This window comes from Nasonia vitripennis, chromosome 2, assembly GCF_009193385.2.
Source record: "Nasonia vitripennis strain AsymCx chromosome 2, Nvit_psr_1.1, whole genome shotgun sequence".
Taxonomy (NCBI): domain Eukaryota; kingdom Metazoa; phylum Arthropoda; class Insecta; order Hymenoptera; family Pteromalidae; genus Nasonia; species Nasonia vitripennis.
The window spans coordinates 27,414,326-27,432,600 of NC_045758.1; the positions used below are offsets into that span (position 1 = coordinate 27,414,326).

General features: G+C 36.7%; 3 protein-coding genes and 2 non-coding genes across 14 annotated transcripts; 1 reads left to right on the forward strand and 4 right to left on the reverse strand.

The window, feature by feature from the left end:
* Positions 1–725: 725 nt before the first annotated feature.
* LOC100119610 (E3 ubiquitin-protein ligase Su(dx)) lies at positions 726–9,186 on the reverse strand. 7 transcript variants are annotated; one of them, XM_032596474.1, is made up of 14 exons: positions 8,562–8,977; positions 8,303–8,465; positions 7,910–8,219; positions 7,569–7,716; positions 6,026–6,508; positions 5,515–5,956; positions 5,213–5,444; positions 4,840–5,141; positions 4,516–4,758; positions 4,289–4,448; positions 3,932–4,206; positions 3,633–3,858; positions 3,444–3,540; positions 726–3,007 (listed from the first exon to the last, which is right to left on the reverse strand). In XM_032596474.1, exons 4-14 carry the CDS (start codon positions 7,624–7,626, stop codon positions 2,835–2,837), a joined length of 2,691 nt encoding a protein of 896 aa, XP_032452365.1. In that variant the 5' UTR covers positions 7,627–7,716; positions 7,910–8,219; positions 8,303–8,465; positions 8,562–8,977; the 3' UTR covers positions 726–2,834. The 7 variants fall into 7 exon arrangements, with proteins under 7 accessions (XP_032452365.1, XP_032452366.1, XP_008217656.1 ...); XM_032596475.1 differs by having other exon boundaries at positions 7,848–8,219; XM_008219434.4 differs by lacking the exons at positions 7,910–8,219; positions 8,303–8,465 and having other exon boundaries at positions 8,741–8,769; positions 8,843–8,977.
* A 559-nt stretch (positions 9,187–9,745) lies between these two features.
* On the forward strand, positions 9,746–12,046 carry LOC100119571 (RNA-binding protein NOB1). 2 transcript variants are annotated; one of them, XM_001603268.5, is made up of 6 exons: positions 9,746–9,900; positions 10,068–10,200; positions 10,277–10,491; positions 10,590–11,055; positions 11,148–11,482; positions 11,609–12,046. In XM_001603268.5, the coding sequence occupies exons 1-6, from the start codon at positions 9,829–9,831 to the stop codon at positions 11,867–11,869; spliced, it is 1,482 nt and encodes a 493-aa protein (XP_001603318.1). In that variant the 5' UTR covers positions 9,746–9,828; the 3' UTR covers positions 11,870–12,046. The 2 variants fall into 2 exon arrangements, with proteins under 2 accessions (XP_001603318.1, XP_031780802.1); XM_031924942.1 differs by lacking the exon at positions 9,746–9,900 and adding an exon at positions 9,962–10,000.
* Positions 12,047–12,297: 251 nt separating this feature from the next.
* On the reverse strand, positions 12,298–12,370 carry TRNAM-CAU. The gene has a single exon. It is a non-coding gene; the product is annotated as a tRNA-Met (tRNA).
* Positions 12,371–12,495: 125 nt separating this feature from the next.
* Positions 12,496–12,568, reverse strand: TRNAM-CAU. Its single transcript has one exon. It is a non-coding gene; the product is annotated as a tRNA-Met (tRNA).
* Positions 12,569–13,367: 799 nt separating this feature from the next.
* LOC100679434 (serine/threonine-protein phosphatase 6 regulatory ankyrin repeat subunit A) lies at positions 13,368–17,831 on the reverse strand. 3 transcript variants are annotated; one of them, XM_008219425.4, is made up of 2 exons: positions 17,426–17,831; positions 13,368–15,924 (listed from the first exon to the last, which is right to left on the reverse strand). In XM_008219425.4, the coding sequence occupies exon 2, from the start codon at positions 15,886–15,888 to the stop codon at positions 14,398–14,400; it is 1,491 nt and encodes a 496-aa protein (XP_008217647.1). In that variant the 5' UTR covers positions 15,889–15,924; positions 17,426–17,831; the 3' UTR covers positions 13,368–14,397. The 3 variants fall into 3 exon arrangements, with proteins under 3 accessions (XP_008217647.1, XP_031780801.1, XP_008217644.1); XM_031924941.2 differs by having other exon boundaries at positions 13,368–15,939; XM_008219422.4 differs by lacking the exon at positions 17,426–17,831 and adding an exon at positions 16,055–16,147.
* Positions 17,832–18,275: the final 444 nt, after the last annotated feature.

Consider the following 18,275-nt stretch of genomic DNA (forward strand, 5'->3'; position numbering starts at 1 on the left):
TAATTAAATATATTAGCTTTAAAATGCATTAACTTAGAATAAAAATACGTTCAAAAATATTCTTTGAACCTACAACGTTAAAAGAACTTTTTACAACGTGGTTCATACGCTTTTCTATGTAACTAAATATCTAATAATATTGTTTAACCAGGACTCGCAATTGACTGAACACTACACGAAAAATTTAAGATAATCAAAAAAATAGAGCTTTAGTGGGAACACGTGCGTCTCTCTATTTCAATCTTATTAAGTATATCGCACTTTTTTTCTTTCTTCGCTTCTTTATTTTATACTTAAAACGCACGCGTGTTTTTTATATTTTCTCAATCTTTTATTTCGTATATATATATACATCGCACGCGTGTATAAACGCGCGCAGCCTATTATTATATGTATGTACAGGTCATTTTTTGTAATGGCGAACCTAACACAGGTACGAGATTGAACTTTGTCTTTCTTCTTTCTCATTCAAAACGCAACGGTACACAACGCTTCGTTTCTTGCGCTATTTTCACTCTTACAGAAAATTTCCTGCTTCGTAGTCGAACGACCCATTTTTGTTTCACGCAGTTTTTATATCTACAAAATGACCCATAACAAAGAAGTAAATTATAAATTACGAGCGCATGCTCCAAAAGGAATTTTGGACATTCCTTCGTTTGTGTTAGCGTTGATTCGCCTTCTTCGAGTTTATACATACGCTAATTATCATCTGTTTTTTTTTCTTCAGGAATGAACGAACCACATCCTCCGAGTGGGTACGTTTTGCTCTCTTTTATCGCAGACGTACGTATTATTCTTTAACAACTTTGGTTTTATACATATAAAAAAAAGAAAAGTCATCGAAAATTAATCCCCGGGTGTAGGAAATGCGCTGCTGCACCGCGGTGACAATTAAATTCGAATTTACACGACAATGTATGAAAAATAATTACCCGATAGATATTTCACACTATTATTGAAAAAATTTCCAACTGTTCCAGACAGCACGCAATTATCAGTGTATCGCTTGCCTACAAATACGATCAATATTACCACAGTTACATTTAATTCCAATATATACAGTATCTGTCGTCGGAAGTTTCTTTCGTCGGAGACTACAGTGATATGAAAATCAAATTCGTAATCGTTCGGAACTCGTGGCAAAAGACGTCCCTTACGATTATGCGCACCTCATCACGGCCTTTTCTTTGCACGCAAACGTTCGTTTATAATTATATATAAAAAATAATTATTTTCCTGTGGAACAAAAATAGATATTGTTAAAAATGTATCCGAACGGCAGAGTACATTCTTATTTACACTCGCGGAAAGAAACGTTCAATTTCGTGTTATTTCAAACATTCGATCGAAGACTTGCAGTAGGTATATCATAACCGTGATGCAATACCTCGATTCAATCGAACATATGAAGCAGCACTTGGCTTGAATTATTTCTTGAAGTACAGCAAACTTTCAAAGAAGCAAGCGAGCATAATCGTACGCGACTCTTTATCCTTGAAGAACTCAGAAATACCCATGGAAAATACAAAATTTATGAAGTCTATCTTTGCCTAAAAGGAAAATATCTTTGTTGTTTAAAAATCTTTCAAAAATTTACATTACCTCTTCTCGTTGATTTTTTATACAATTTTACATACGATTAATTAAATGTTCATTTGGGATTTATCGTATACAATGAATATGCAATATAAATACTTTAACACGTTTCAGCAACTTACAATGAAAAATATTTAGAATTCGTAAACAATTCTCATATATTGACAAACAAAAAAATTAAACAAAATACTCACTCGCTTTGTATCATGTTCGCGTCGGACGTTGGGGAAAGCTCACGTCCGACCTCGCCACCGTACTCATCATACATACGAAAAAGAAAATTAGATAGATCGGCTCGTTATACATCACCTAGCTGTATACAAATAGCAATAACGACAGTCGGTTAGTTCGATAATTTTTTTCTTTATACATAATATCGCGAGGGAACAAGGGGAAGAATGAGATGGTACGTGGCTTGGCTTTTTCAAACATCGGCTACACATGTACACTACATATTTCGCGCTTCGTTATAACGAACCAAAAACCGATCATTCGTCGCGTAGGCCAGTCCTCTCGATGCACGCTATCTCTTTCTCTTTCGCATATATCGCTTTCAGTCTATCCTCGAATATATATTAGCCTTCGATATAATATCGATTTGGATGCGAATCGCGTAACGTTGGTTCTTTGTGTTTTTTTTTTGCTTCGATACATGGTTTTCGAGTGAAAATTCGTATTCGTGACATTCGGTGGACTGACTCTTAGCAAGAGTTAAAGCGCGTCCTTTCGCTTAATCTTTAAGAATTTTGCATCAAAATTTTCTTTTGGGTCTGGAGTTTGCGTATTTCGTTGATAGTGTGCAGTTATAAAATCATTTGGCTCTTGAGTTTCGTATATGCAGTTTTATCTACAAAGATCAAATGAGACTGCATATTTCTTTATTACAGTTAGATAACACGTTCAGTAATACTGCTCGCCTTGGCAAATTTCATTTGGCTCGTTTATTGCAATGTGAAATATGAAAATCATAAACATGTAAATAATCATAAAAAATCATTTCATCAGCGTAAAATTTTGAATCACCATTATCACAATGGTCCAGTAGCCCTCAAACCTCGAATTTCATCACTAGGGTGAATCATCGTAAACAAGACACTAAAAATTTTGATGCAAATGCCCAATCCTTGCCCTCTTGCTCCAGCGAATTCTGGGAGGGAGTCGATCCTCGCCGTTATCATCCGCAAAAATAACAAAAACAATCGGCAATAACAAGCAGAGTCGCGTGTCCCTCTCATTTACTCCTGTCCAAAGCCTTCCGTCTCTTCAATGGCGTAGTTGAGCTTCTCCACCATTTGGTCGTAGCTCTTGTAGGGCGGCAGGTCGAGTCTGTTGAAACACGTATGCGACCTAGGTAGCCAGGTATCCTTGCCGACTTTCTCGATGCAGAATCTCTGCGGACCGTTGCTCCCTGCGCAATCGACACATGCGAATGACGAAAATAACAATGACGACAATGAGATCTATTTATAGGGACCGGAAGGTACGCGAGACGTATAGGGAGATTTAATACAGGTGTAAAAAGGGGGCAATTCTCTGTCTTTTTTTTAACTACCGATGCGAAGATAAATCAAACGACGTCATATTTAATCTGCATAAATATAACCTTTATGTAACTGAGCTTGATTTGTATACTAAGTTAATATCGAAAGAAGTTTCTCAATTTCATAGAATATCTACTTTTCTTCATTGACATCTTTTCTCAACAATAAATTAAAACAATTGTGCAAACAAGTTTTGAAGGATAAAAGAAGAAGAAAATCGACGTGAATAATATCCTTACATCACATGATTTTATAGGAAATCATGTATGATTAAAATTCTGGAAGAAACAATTTCAAACTTACCCATTAATTCAGCGAATCCGCCAACGGGTACTCTGCACGTTCCGGTAACGAACTGCAAAAGCCTTGCTCGTTTTTCATTATCCGCGGCACGTACAAACTGAATTAGAAGAAAATTAATTAGCTTTCATTAGTAACACGGGAATCAACCTAACGTTAATTGCTTTTTATTTTTTTTGTCACCCTACATACCTGCCAAAACCATAGTACTTGTTTACTATTACGCGTATAATGCCTATAAATAGTATTCCTCTGCCAATCATCAACATCGATCTCTTGCATGCCACATAGCATAAGCTCAAGTTCACGTTCATCGAAATATTTTAGCCACTCGAGAGGTACAACTGAGTTGAATCCCTCTAAAAATGCTTTGGTTTGCTCTTCAATGCCTCTCGTCATACGCCATTCCGTCATTAGCCTAATTATGTGTTTCATTTATAATTCGAGTACTTATAATGTTTACAAAAAAATGCTTTAATATTCTACTATACCTTATGTACTCTTCTTTATTGTCTTCTACAACTTTTACTTTATCACCGCCTTCTTTTAATTCATGATGTATTACTTGACCAAGAATTTCAAAATCAACACTGTAGTACAGTTCCAGACCACATTCATCAATATTATTATCTTTGATCCAAACAAGAGATTTGTAAAATTCTGGATCGATTGACTCAATGTCTTTCATTATTAGTTTCTTATTCAACATGCGCTTGTAGAAAGGCATTGTAAACCCGCTATAAATAAACCGTCCATGATAGAGTGCCTGAAATTTTAACATGAATTGTATTTTTGTTAAAAAATAAATCCACTATAAAACATACATATGAAATAATATTTTTACTTACCATTGCTATAAATCTTCCAATAAATTTAAAATAATTCAAGTGATCTGGATTCACATAGGATGCCGGGTTTATTTGCAGGCTGTAATTGCTTTTATTGGCATATTCGAAAAGGCAATACATAGGATTTAGGACTTCATGACTTAGAAGGAAGAACCATTCTCTGTAATAGAACAATTTTGTATATGAACTTAAAAATGATCATTTTTTTCAAGAAAACCATAGCTTACCTTGATACACCACCATAATCTAAACCTTCTTCTCCTTTAAAAATTATGTACAACCTACGTCTAAGAGCAAAAGCTTCAGCATTCATTATTTGGTGATAAGAGTCTTCAAAGAGCGTTTGCCTACTAACGCTGATTTTAATATGGTTGGGGAACGCATTCGTCTGACATAAAAAGCGGAACTGCGATAACTTCCAGCGGAACGATCTTTCATACGCTCTTGGCACTCGGCACATTCCCTTTGGTCTAAAATAGTTGGATAATATTGTGAATACTAAGAATAAATTAAACCAACAAAATAAATTGAAAAATCCCGTAACAACTAACCCTTTAGGGGCCCCTGGCCTTGGATCTTGGAATGTCGTCGTCCTTGTGTTGTGGTCGACGAAATATCGGACACCGTCCTCGGTCAGCCGGATTTCCCAGCCATCCGGCAGTGGCGGCTCGTCCATCGTCTCCTGACCTTGGGTACGTGGGTCCTCCCATTGCGTCGTGCGGTTCTTATGATTCACGTAATACACCCGACCTTCTGGTTGTCGTCTGCGCTCCCAGCCTGCAGGCAACGGACCTAGACCGTCATCCTCGTCAGCTGTTGAGGTGGATGGTCCAGCTGCCATAGCTTGGTGAGCCTAAAGATATACGTTTAGTTTATGGTATTTGTAAAAAAGTGAATTCAAAATATTATATGAAAAAAATTTACCTGTGGATAGAGGAATCTTTGATTCCCTTGCTGGACAACGTATTGCCTTTCGCCTTGCCATTGTTGGAAATGTTGCAGTCTCTCGGTATTGGGCCTCTGCCAAGTTGTGCTTCTGGTATTATGATCAACGTAATATATTCGGCCACGCATGTCTCGCCGGACTTCCCAGCCTGGCGGTAAGGGTTGTGGCCTCTCCCATGATGTGCTGCGCGTATTGTGATCAACGTAGTATCTAAAAAGCAGCGTATAATGAAATAAGCATGACAAATAAATAAATTTATTTGATATTAATTAGTATCTACCTTCTTCCATAAACATCATATCTCATCTCCCAACCAGCTGGTAAAGGTTCCTCCTGAGCCAGATTTTCAGGCTGACTGGGCATGTTAGAAGGACACAGCTGTGTTGGCGTTGGTTGTACCATTGGTGGAATTGTTGTATCGGGTGGCTGGCTGTTGCTCGCGACTGCAGCTCCTGCGGCTGTGACGTTATTATGATTACTCGCAGCTGTGCCATTTGGGAAGAAAGGAGTATACACTGCCACTGCTCTGCTGCTGCTTGACTCGCTTTCTGCCTGACCAGCATTGTTGCAGTCTTGAAAATTATTTGACGAGTTGTGATGCACCATCGATCTGAGATTGGGTATTGAAGGCGCAGCGTTTTCCGTTCCCTGGGATCGCAAGCGAGCTCGAACGCCACCGTTTAAGATACTGTGATTACTTGCTGTATCAGTATTCGCTGCTCCTGTAAAACGATAAAATTATTAATCACTGTTTCTCAGAATTATAAAAATTGTAATAATTTAATAATTACCAAGAGGCACAGCTGGTGAATTACTGTTGGACGGTGGTAAAGCCATTTGCCTTGTACTGTTTGAATTTGCGAGTTCCGGTCGCGGGTGTGTTGGCGGAGCAACCGTGCTCATATCTATCTTAAGTCTATCGAATAATGTGACCAAATCACCGACTTTGGTCTGGCAATAAACATATTTCTGTCCCGACAATAGATCAAGGGTAAGCTCCAGACTATTTAATTTTCCATTGTAGTGAACAAGGATGTCATATAAGTAAATTCTTTTCTCTCCAATCAATGTGTCCTTGCGAAATGAACTGTGATCTAGAAGACGAAAGTGGAGCTGAGAGTATGGTGTGACCAGAACAGTGAACTTATCGTTCCATTTTGGTTGCAGCGTTGACTTGGATACTTCTGTTCTTCTTGGACTTTTGTCATCAACAGAGAACTCTATGTACGGATTAGGCTTCAAGAAGGAAGAACTTCTAAGAGTTGCTGCTTCAACTGGAGTGAAAAAATTGAATATATAATCAACTGCTGTATGACAAATTAAACAATGATGTCATAAACATAGCATTAATCAAGAAAGTAATTGTAATTGTTATTAAGTATCCAAATGATAAGGTGATAAATTAATCTGATATAGCTGTACATGTGCATAATAACATAAATATTGTTGCTAACTTAAATGTAAACATTTAGACAAGTACCTATCAAGTTTTTAATCTTTTTGAGTTAAATTAAGTTGAATAATATTTGAATGATTATATATATATAACTTTTGATTCGTATGGATTTTAAAAAAAATATTAGTATCTAATAAATAGAAGATACTTATTATGAATATGTGATTTAGCGAAATAGTATATGTGCAACTAGGGAAGAAAATTGGCTTTTTTAAAGAAAAACTCAATTTTCCATTCATTTCATGAAAAATTATTTTTAATAAGCAAAAAAATAAAACTTGATGATTAGCTTCAATCTGATAGAATCTAACATGAAATGGTGATTAAAAATATTAGTTTATGTGAAGTAAAACTTTTTAACAAATTCACTTTACATAACATATTACATAAAGCACAGAAATGAAAAAAAAAACTCGTGTTCAAAAGCAGTAACTATTTTCTCCGTAAACCAGCCTTGCCCTAGATATAAAAGTTTCAGTTAGCTTAATCGTGTACATTACAACATAATTTAAGAGTTTACATTTTTTTTCCTTAGTTATCTTAGCTTATAGCCTTTTTTACGTGCAAGCATAATTTCAACCATTGAATAGATCAACAATCTTTGAATTGCAAAAGCATTTTGACAGTATTTCATTGTTATGAGTAGATATTACAAAACAATTACTACTCTTTTGTCTAAATATTTTATAGACTCTGGAAATAGTATTCATCGAGTTGTATGGACTTCAAATGATGCAATGAAAATAAAATTAGCAGTAGCAATTTAAACAAGATCAAGTGAATTTCAAATTGGAGAACTCTCAAAATAGAAATAATCCAATTATGCCAAACCCAAAGTATAATGTTTTGAAATGAAAATAAAAACAATTTAGACTCACTTGTGATGCTCAGTTGGTGAAATTCTGGCGCCGCTGCTTCGTCTTCGCAATTAGACATGGTAGATCCTCGTGAAATGAAGCGTCACAATTTTACCTTCCTGAATTACTCATATCATTTTTGCCCTCATAATACCGCTAACAACATAGCCTGAAACACACAAGCAAGACTTTTATCACTATCAGAGTTCCGGTCACTTCACTGCAAAACATCAGCTGCCTCATCCTAAACCGATTACAATGGTATTCCTCAACTCGACAAAGAGAAATTTTTATACAAACAATGAGAGCTTCTGTACTCGCATGCTTGGATTACAAGAAGCTGGCATGCAAATGTCACATACTAAGCATGAACTTGTGGATGTAAAGTAGCCTGGCAACATCAAAACTCAGTGTCTCGAGCAATTGGTATACTTAAACACAATCGTATCAAAGTCCATTGGCATCTATCACACTTCCCATCGGTAGCCAATGCAAATAACAAACTGTGATTGACCGTAATTATAGTTCACTCGCGTTTTTCGCTCAGCTCGCTCGTTTCTCTCTCTCTCTCTCTCTATCTCATTCTTTTCCTTCCTTGCATCGACATCGCAGACGAACGAGACACTCGTCGCGCTCCGTTATCGACAAAACCACTCCGGGGAGCGGCGGAGGCTAAAAAATGTTTCGCCACATGACGAATTCACAAGTGCTACGTAGCGTATGTATGTAAAAGTATACACAGACACGGTAATTACCGAACATAGCGACGACGATGTACCTATACGCGTACCCACGTATATAGGTATATAAAAGTTTGGAAAAAAACGCAGAGCTCAGCGGAATTCGACTCACACACTTGCTCAAGAGAACTGCTCATTCTCAATACGATCACATCATAACTCGAAACTGCTCCTCCTCCTATATCCTCAAGAAGGTAAAGAAAACGCTTCGATAATACACCTATATATCCTCGATCAAAAACGAGAAGACAGAAGAAAAAGAGCCAAAAAATACCTAATAGAGCTAGTGCGACGAGGTGGCAGAACAGTGGACATCGACTCGCATATCTCCTCTCCTCACACTGATGCACACCACTCCCCCGCGACTTTTGTTATTATTGTTATGTATCTCCGCACACTCCACTAGGTGAACAGGACAACGGGACGTGTGTTCTGGGCTTATATTTCGCTCACCGTTGTTTCTTTCCTCGGGACGGACGAGCCTATATAAACGCGAAGAATCAGTTCCTCTTCGTTCACTCCACTATTAGACTGATTTCCTGCGATTATACTTACTGCCTATTGCAGCGTTATCAACGCGAACGGAACACGAACGACTACTAATACCATCCTCGCGCGCTACTCGACTCGGCCACCATCTTGCTGTACGTCAACATGGTGCATACGAGGAGAGCGAGAGCGATATACTATACGCGCGACGATTGTGTGCTGCACCCGTAGCTGTAGCTATAACTCTACAGTCCGTGTATATGTGCACAATTGTACACACTTCTATTGCTATGACTATAGTAATATAGTATGGACATCGTGTCATACATGTATGTATGTATGTATGTATGTATGCATGTACAGTTAATGCAGGGGAACCGTCTGCTAGCGCCTGTTTTTGGCTGGTCACTGACTGGCGTGGGAGGCACTTTTGCGATCGTAACTATTCATGATTGATTCGCTTGGAAAGCTTTAAATGGAGTGCGTGGGCGATTTGATTAATTTTTATGGCGCTATTTTCGTCGTGTTTCTCGGTAATTTAATTATTATTTGATGTGGGATATTAATTGTGCTTTTATATCCATGCTTCAAATGATTAAAAGTGTAGAGCTTAGTTGTTGACTTTATTGGGAATTTTTATGAACAAGCAAAATTACTTTGGTGTTATTCAATGGAATTGTAGAATAATAGCCTTAGGATTTTTAAGTCAGAACTATAATCATTGGCGGCACGCAGAGTGATTTTTTAACGTTGTATGTACAAAAACCTCGAAATTCGTTTAGATTTTTCCATCAGAGTTAATTCATTGAAAATGTTCACTTACGAGTAACTGTAATGGAAATTTAGTTTGTAAATAATTAGTTTGCATTACGCGCTAAATATACTGATCGACGAAAAAAACCACTTTTGCCAAAATCTACTTTATCGATTGTGGTTACTACTTATATAGATAGGTACCTACTTTTATCTTCTCAGTCCTCGCATCTCGTGTCAAAACAGAGGTCTCCTATCAGTTTGTACGAAAACACGTGTTCGTATTTTTGTAATGTAAAATGGGTGTCGAAAGCAACGTTGAATATTTAATTGTGGATACGAGTGCATTTATAAAAAATGCAGCGTTACAGGTAATAATCGGTGAAATTTTATGATAACCTTCAAGCGTTAAATCGGTTTGATAAACCCTTATAGGTTAAAACGCGTATGTTGACGTGTTTTCGCATATATGTATGCTTTATTTATTGTTGGATTATTATTGAAATATGATGTGTTACTATGAAATTTTAACTTGCAGGAAATCGGAAACAAAATTATCACCGAACCAAGCGTCGTAGATGAAATTAAAAGCAAAAGGCAGCTTAGGAGATTGATTGTACTTCCATATGACCTAGAAGTTAAAGAAGCTTATCCAGAAGATATAAAATTTGGTATTCATCAATATAAAAATGTTAAAAAAGATACTATTCTTAATAACATTATACTTATCAACTTTAATAATTTTAGTGACTGAATTTGCCAAGAAAACGGGTGACTACATAAGTCTTTCAGCGACTGATATCAAAGTTATTGCACTTACCTATCGTTATGAAAAAGAAAGGGTTGGAACAGACCATTTGAGACAGGAGCCTGAAAAGAAAAAGGAGGTTGTTGATTCTAGTGTTCACAAGCCAGACGACAACAACAAAAATTTAATTGGCTTCTACCTGCCAGAAGGAGAGGTAAGCTTCTGCGATTATTTTATATTTTAATAGAATCTATCAATAAAATGTCCATTATTAGTAGTAATTTTCTTAAATACTTGTGAATTTTATAATAGGAGGAGGAAGAAGATGGCTTCGATCAAGTTAACGACAATAAAAGTGAGACAAAATCCAGCAAAGAAAATAGCAATGAGGAAACAAAAGACAAACCTAGAAATGTTAGTGAAAGTTCAAGCACTTCTAGTGTAGACAATCAGCATTTAGTTACTGAAAATGATATAAGTAAAGAAAGTGAATCAGAATCTGATTATGACACAGCTCAATCTGATGAGGGAAATTCTCAAGTTGATGATCTAAGTAAAAAGTTTAAGAAATTGGAATGTAATCCAGAAGATTTAAAAGTTGAATGTGGTGATGACCTTACCATTGATGACATTCTTAAGCCAATGAAAAAGGACACATGTGAGAAAGATGATGGACATGATTCAGGAAGTCATGATGAGGAAGAAGAAGATGATAATGATGATGATGATGACGATGATGAAGATTGTAGTGAAGACGACAGCGGCTGGATTACACCAAGTATGCTTCTTTTTTAGTAGTTTCATCTTATTTCCTGATTTTTATAAAATAGTATGTGTACAAAAAGTTTATATTTATTTTTTAATTTCTAGAAAACATTACAAATGTTAAAAAACAAATGGATTCTGACGTTGTTAAAGAAAAACCAGCAACTGTTGCATGTTTGACCATGGATTATGCCATGCAGAATGTCTTGTTACAAATAGGGCTAAATGTTGCCTCATTGGAAGGCAAATGTATCAAACAAATGAGAACGTTTATCTTACGTTGCTATACGTGTTTTAAAACTACAGGTGTTGTTACTAAACTCTTCTGTCCTCACTGTGGAAACAAAACTCTGAAGAAAGTAGCTGTCTCAGTAGATGACGAGGGCAAGCAGATTATTCACATTAATTTCCGGAAGCCTCTGACATCGAGAGGCAAAAAGGTACAATATCTAATAGAGAGATTTCATATTCATATTTTATTTTAATTCCATTTGATTTTTAAAAAATATATAAACCAACGGTACTTTTAAATATATTATTTTATGTAATTTAAATATTTTTTGCAGTTTTCTCTGCCTACGTTCCAAGGTGGTAAACATGCTTGCAATCCAATATTATTTGAAGATCAGCCAATACCTGATCAAAGACCAACGAAACTCGGCAGTGCTAAAAATGATCCTTTGAAAGAAGATTACATTGCTGGCTATTCGCCTTTCGTTATGCGTGATGTCAATTCAAGAGCCGCTATGCTAGGTATCAAATCTGGTTCTCCTATGAAGCATTGGATGAGAAGAAATCCCAATGAAGTTAGGAAAACTAGAAAGTAAAATATACAGCATTTTTTAGCATTTTTTTTAATTAAATGTATATTACAATAGGATATTTTTCAACGTTGTAAATATTTATTAAAAGTTTTTCAAAAAACTTATTGAAAGAGTGTGAAGTATGGTTATTGCCATAATTACGAATACAGCACAAATAAAATTTTGAAAAACTTGAAAATATTTGAATAGTGTTGGATCAATTTATGAGAATCTTTTCAGATGTTAGTGATGCTTTTTACTAATACTGGAGCAAATTATATCGTTGATTTGAAATTTTAATATGATGGTAATAAGTTAATGCAAATTACAATCGACCTCCGTGACGTCTCTTACGTATTCAGAATCTGAGCAGTATTTTTAATTTTCAAGGCCCATGCTTCAAAAGTATAAAATAACGTAAAAACTTGCACCTTCTGGTAGCGCAAAAAGATTGCTCCGGGTGAGGGTCGAACTCACGACCTTAAGATTATGAGACTTACGCGCTGCCTACTGCGCCACCGAAGCATTGAATTCGACAAAATTGCGCGTTTCCGTCGAATTGGATGTCTCTAGAACTCCTGTAAAAGTATCAGTCGAGGGCTGCTGACTCAAAGGATACCTAAAATAGACTTTAAAAATGGCAAAAAGCTTGCTCCGGGTGAGGCTCGAACTCACGACCTTAAGATTATGAGACTTACGCGCTGCCTACTGCGCCACCGAAGCCTTCGGGCTCCGAAAATTGCCTATTTTAATCGAAATTAGATTTTATTTAAAGGTCTAAATTTATCGTAAAATTTAAAATGTTCATAACTAACAAGTTTGACTATTCTTTTAATGAAAGTAAACATGATATCTTATGTTAAGAAAACGAAGAATGAAAGCATTTCTGATTTGGATACATCTAAATTTTTGCAAATTTAAAAGAGAAGTTTGCCATTGTGGCAATATATGGGGGAATACTAAAGGAAAAATACACATTTTTTCTTCGAGAGTGGTGAAAAAATATTAGGATACACATGCGAACCACTTATTTACTAATTGTACATGTTTGAAACAATGTAAAACCACATTCTAGCACTGAAAAAGTGACTTGTGACACTGTTCTCTCGACCACTTAGATTCATCGAAACCAGCTATTGTTCAACGGCACTTACACAATGCATGAGTACTCAGACAAAAAATGCGCATTAGTGCGATGAAAGTACGGGAAGAAAAGCTTTGATTAAAAAAAATGTGTTAAAAATGCTTGTACAATTAGAAAATAAGTGGTCCATGTGTATATCCCAACATTTCTTTTCAGCGTTTTTTTAATAAAAAATGTGTATTTTACCGTAGAATTCCACATATACTTAGAAGTCATGGTTGTAATCTTTTCATTAATATCATAATATACCTACAGGAGATAAGATATAAAAACTCTGCTGTTTATACCCGTCGTGAAAGAACGTAAGAACCGTGATTCATAGTACTGTTTCATAAACCTAAAATGAATGGAACAAAGAATTTGATAAAAACGGCAACATTTTATTTTTTTCATTGAATTTATTTAACATTTTAAGACTATTTTTTGTTACACAATCGAATACGTCGATAGCATTCATTTCAGTCAAAGATTTTCAGAAAACAATGTAGATCAATTACGCGGCCCATAAAACATTACGATCCATTAAAAGTTTAATAACGTACTTACATATATAATTACGCATTTAAACATATCAAATTCAAGGTTTTCCAACAACGAATAAACTCCATTGTCGCGCATAGGTTTGATACTCACAGTTACAACTTCTAGAGAGGAATAGCAAACCATTCATGCGATGAGACATACCAATTTACCTGAGTCGCACATTTGAAAGTGCAAGTGCATAATTGTTTTTTTACTTTTTCTTCGACATCGCGTATACGTCGAATTGAAATTTCACTGCCATACTCGTCGCAATTTAAAATCCCCTTCTCAATCAGGCGCATAAAATGAGCGGGCCGAGTCGAATGCGGATTTCTATGCTATAACATCGCGGCGTAAATAATTGAAGACTCGGATCGGAAACGTTGAAATTGTTCGTCCGACTGGAAATGTCTTCAATCAGAAAATTAGTCGCTAAAACGAGGATCAGTTCACGGTCCGACCCAGACTCCGTATAAATCTACATAAAGATGACCGAGTAGACCGAGACGAATGTCAAGGTGATTCAAGGCCGCAAGTATAATGTCAAGTCCATTTTATTGCGCGTGATATATAGCCGTCATGAAAAATGACAATAAGATCATTTTGAGCGATGTATATAAATTACGATAATGGGTTAATGAATGTATCTATTTAAGACAGTTGATTTTCAATTCTATGTAACTTTTGACCGAATCGAGCATTTTTAACACTTTTTTTTATTAAAGCTCTTATCCCGTACTTTCATTCTACTATAGTTTAAAAAACATTACTAAAATATGAAATATAATACATCTCTAACAGAATTGTTCTTCATAGCACGAATAAACTAATTATATAATTAATACTTTCTTCTCTCTCATCCATTCACGCATACAACAAACTCGTTCTACTCTCTTTCCTTCAGTCCATCAATCAAATTTATCAAATCTTTGTTGCTGCAATATGACAAAGTCCTCTCGTAGAATTCGTCACTGGGATCAGCGAAATTCAGAACGTTGAAGAACGAGATTGTCGCATTGTCGATGAGTCTTTGACGCTCGAGGGCCTTGTCAATCTTCGCCTCCAAAATCCCTTGGTACATCGGAAATATGTGATGTTTGGCGTAAAATGCTTCGACCAGCTTCTTATTCTTTACGTAAGACGCAGCCGTCTTGGCGAGCATCAAGTCCCAGAAGGTCTGTTTGCTCTCGTCTAGCCTGGTCTCCCTCATTGCTTCCAACTCCTTGGAACACTTGGAGAGCAAGCTCTCTTTACTAAGACGGGAGTCATTTAGAATGGTCATAAGAATTACATAGAATCGGTTTTTTCCTAAGATTCCTTGTAGATTTTGTAGTGCCTCCGCGTTGATGCCCATTTCGGCTTGTTCTTCGTACAGCTTCAAGAGCTTGGCTATGTGCTCAATAAAATCGATGATTCCGAACAACATCTTTTGGGGCTCACTTTCGTCTCTATTTCTGTAACTGTAAGTCGCCATTCCCACTTCAATGAGGCTCCTTTTACTGTTGTTTTCGAGAGTAATCTGATGGCAAATATCAGCGCCGTAATGAAGCAAAGACTGCACGATGTACCATCTATCGTAGTCGTCATGGTACCTGAGAAAAGTGTAAGCTAGCGGACTATAGCCATACTTATCTAAGCTGTTGACGTCGGCACCGAGCTTCAATAACATGTCCCGAACTTCATCGGGTTTGCCACATAGACAGGCTACGTGTAACTCCGAGGAATTCTCCAGTTGCTGTTCCCTCGTCTGGAGAAGTATTTGTAATCTAGGATCCACTGGACAACTCCCCTCAGTCTTGCCACGGTAATAAGCCTGCAACGGGGTCTCATCCATCCCGTTTCTTTTACTCACATCAGCCCCGTATTTCAGAAAGAGTCTGATCATGACATAATCATAACATTTATAGTTCGCCATAGCCAAATGAAACGGCGTATCGCCTTTCAAATCACTGGCGTTCACATCGCTACTGTACTCCAGAAGCTGCTTTATTACATTTTCCGAGCATTCTTCGTTTTTAACAGCCATGTGTAAGGGAATCTCGCCCTTCGAGTTGCGGGCGTTGGCATCGCTACCGTGTTTCAGTAGAATTGTTGCCACTTCATTTGTGTACAAGTTAATGCAAGATCCTGCGAAAAAGTGCAGTACTGAATTACCATCCGGTGATGTTGTGGCATTAGCGTCTGCGCCGTGCGCTAGTAACAACTTGATCAGCTCCTCAGAGCATTTCCTGTTCTGTCCAGCCAAGTGCAGGGCTGTCTCTCCTTTCGAGTTTCTGACGTTGATATCGCTGTCGTCGACTTCCAGCAGGACCTTGATGGGATCTAAGTCATCTTTGAAGTTCCTGATTGCTGAGTGCAACGGCGTATCGTTGTCCATGATTATTTTTCTTTATCGCATCCCTTACACGTAACCCTAAAAGTAGAAAAACTGACGCTATAGTAAGTAGGAATAAGGGCTCGACTTATCCCGTTGGAAAAATACGAAGCATATGCTCATTTGGACGCGTTTTATTCTCTATATTAAAAATAATACTTTATATTACACTACATCGTCGCTTCCTACGAAGATTAGCACTGTTCAAATTCCCCGTCATAAGTAGCACAGCTCATTTGACGTACGCTAGACTACAGCACAACTCAAACTTTAAACAACGAATTTCTATAAAATTTTCCTGATTTTTGCGAAACTGTCCTTAATGAACATTTTTAAATGTTCACAATTTACAACTCTTTACCAAATTTTAAATTGTTTTCTCAAATATACAATAATTTTTTACAAACATTTTTTAAAATTATTCACTTTTTTTAGAAACCTTCTAAAATTTTCGAAACCTTTTAAAGGCATACCACACTCCTGTTTTATCGACCTACCAACCTAAATTCAATTTCATTTTTTGGCAACGGTTGTTCGGAATGAATTTTCCTTCTGGGAATCGAATTCTGAGGGCATAATAATGGGCGCTCGACCGTACTTACGCAATTATTAAAAAAATATAATTTATTACTGCAAATTGATTCTCTGTCTTTGTCCAAGGGTTTCATAAACTTAACCAACAAAATAACCCAATAAAAACGTAAAATACTCACATTTCCAGTAATAATTCAAATCGTGAGTTGTGCTAGTTTTCGTTTGAAAATTTGAACTGTGCTAGTCTTTGTACGGAGCGACGATATGTACGGTATAGAAGGTGCTTGTATATAAATAGCTATCTGTTCACATTTTTATCTGTGTATTTTATAATTTTCACGATTTATATTTTTGAAAAACAAAATCGGCATTATAGTTGTACATTTTGATAGTATTGAAAAAAAAATTAATCAAAATAGGTTGTATGAAAAAAAATTAAGTACTTTTGAGATATGCCGCTCCGAGATCCGAAAAACTACTTGTCCATGCACACGATTTTTCCCAGTGTGCCAGCACGATCGTTTTGACGTGAAATACAGCATGGCGCACGATACACACACACACGCAGGATACTTACTCAGTACTTTTTCATTCATTTTGTAAGGAAATTATTGCGTTTAAAGTATGTAGCCTTATTGTATTTTCTTATGTAGCGTAAAATACGTTGGCAAAACGTTTGAGAAACAATTCTAACAAATGGGAAAAAGTTTTCATTCGACGAAAATAAGAAAATATAATATCGGAAATATAAAAGCTTGCTGCTTTACAAATTGAAGTTAAATTGATGCTGTCTTTCTGTAATTGTTACAAATCTTACGCTATGAAATTCGTCATCGCGTCGTCGAGTTTTTGCGCACGTGCATCGCAGCGAGAAAACACAAAAGCGAGAGCAAGCGTTCGTTCGCAATGTATATACCTACCATTATTATAGCTACAAAACGAGCAATTTATGCATTTCTTAAATAATAACTAAGATAACAGCGACAGTAACAGATGAAATACTTACAAAACAGCGGATGCCTTAAATCAGGCAAACACAGGCGAACAGCAACTGGATGCAACGACTGTTTACTGGAAGCGTCGGGAAAACAGATCTGATGCACCGAACCCCAGAAACGGCCATAACGATGCTCACTCCAGCGTGGACGGTTTCCGATTTGAAGAAAAGCGCCCTCACGCGGAAATTCGGCTCCTTTTTGCATCGTAGAGGAAAATTGACCCCTGGAATTTGTACGCTATAGGTGTGTGTGTGTGTGTGTAGTGCCCCGCGGGAATCGAGAAGAGATTTCAATTTTCAGGATGTCCGGCAAAACTGTCACCTAAAATGCTCGACTCTATAGGGGCTGTTATAATTAACTGTAAATTTTACATAATCAGACAATTGTATACATACCATTAAAGTTGTATTTAACAAAAAGACTGATATCGTTTTATATTTCTCAATACAATCTGCGATTCCTATACTCCTTCGAATGAAATCGATAAACGTCTATTCGCAATATTTCCGCCTTTAATTTGATCAAATTAAGCATTAGTCGAATGAACGAGATGCATTGAGGAACGAAATGCGACGCATCATCCTTATTTTCTCAACTTTTCCACAAGTCCTCCTGGTAAACATATCCACAAGTGTCCGTCGATAAATCCAAAAAAACAATAATTCCCACCCTGACTCACGCGGCTTTGAAATTAGCGCCACCAATGTTAAGTATCTCCGCTCACAAATAGAAATAAAAGTCGAACAAAAGAAAAGCCACTGGAGCAAATGTGAAAGTGAATCAATTTCGCGCGAGCGAGAAATCATTGCCTTCGCTCCACTTGGAAAGCCAATGCAGTCGCTCTATAATAATAATAAT

Coding starts and splice junctions, on each gene's coding strand:
- LOC100119610 (XM_016982406.3), bottom strand. CDS start 7,626: ATGTCTAATTGCGAAGACGAAGCAGCGGCGCCAGAATTTCACCAACTG. Junction 3,541..3,632: donor AAGTACTATGGTTTTGGCAG/GTATGTAGGGTG, acceptor CTTCTAATTCAG/TTTGTACGTGCCGCGGATAA. Junction 3,008..3,443: donor CGGATTCGCTGAATTAATGG/GTAAGTTTGAAA, acceptor TCGATTGCGCAG/GGAGCAACGGTCCGCAGAGA.
- LOC100119571 (XM_001603268.5), top strand. CDS start 9,829: ATGGGTGTCGAAAGCAACGTTGAATATTTAATTGTGGATACGAGTGCA. Junction 10,201..10,276: donor TCCAGAAGATATAAAATTTG/GTATTCATCAAT, acceptor TAATAATTTTAG/TGACTGAATTTGCCAAGAAA. Junction 11,056..11,147: donor CAGCGGCTGGATTACACCAA/GTATGCTTCTTT, acceptor TTTAATTTCTAG/AAAACATTACAAATGTTAAA.
- LOC100679434 (XM_008219425.4), bottom strand. CDS start 15,888: ATGGACAACGATACGCCGTTGCACTCAGCAATCAGGAACTTCAAAGAT.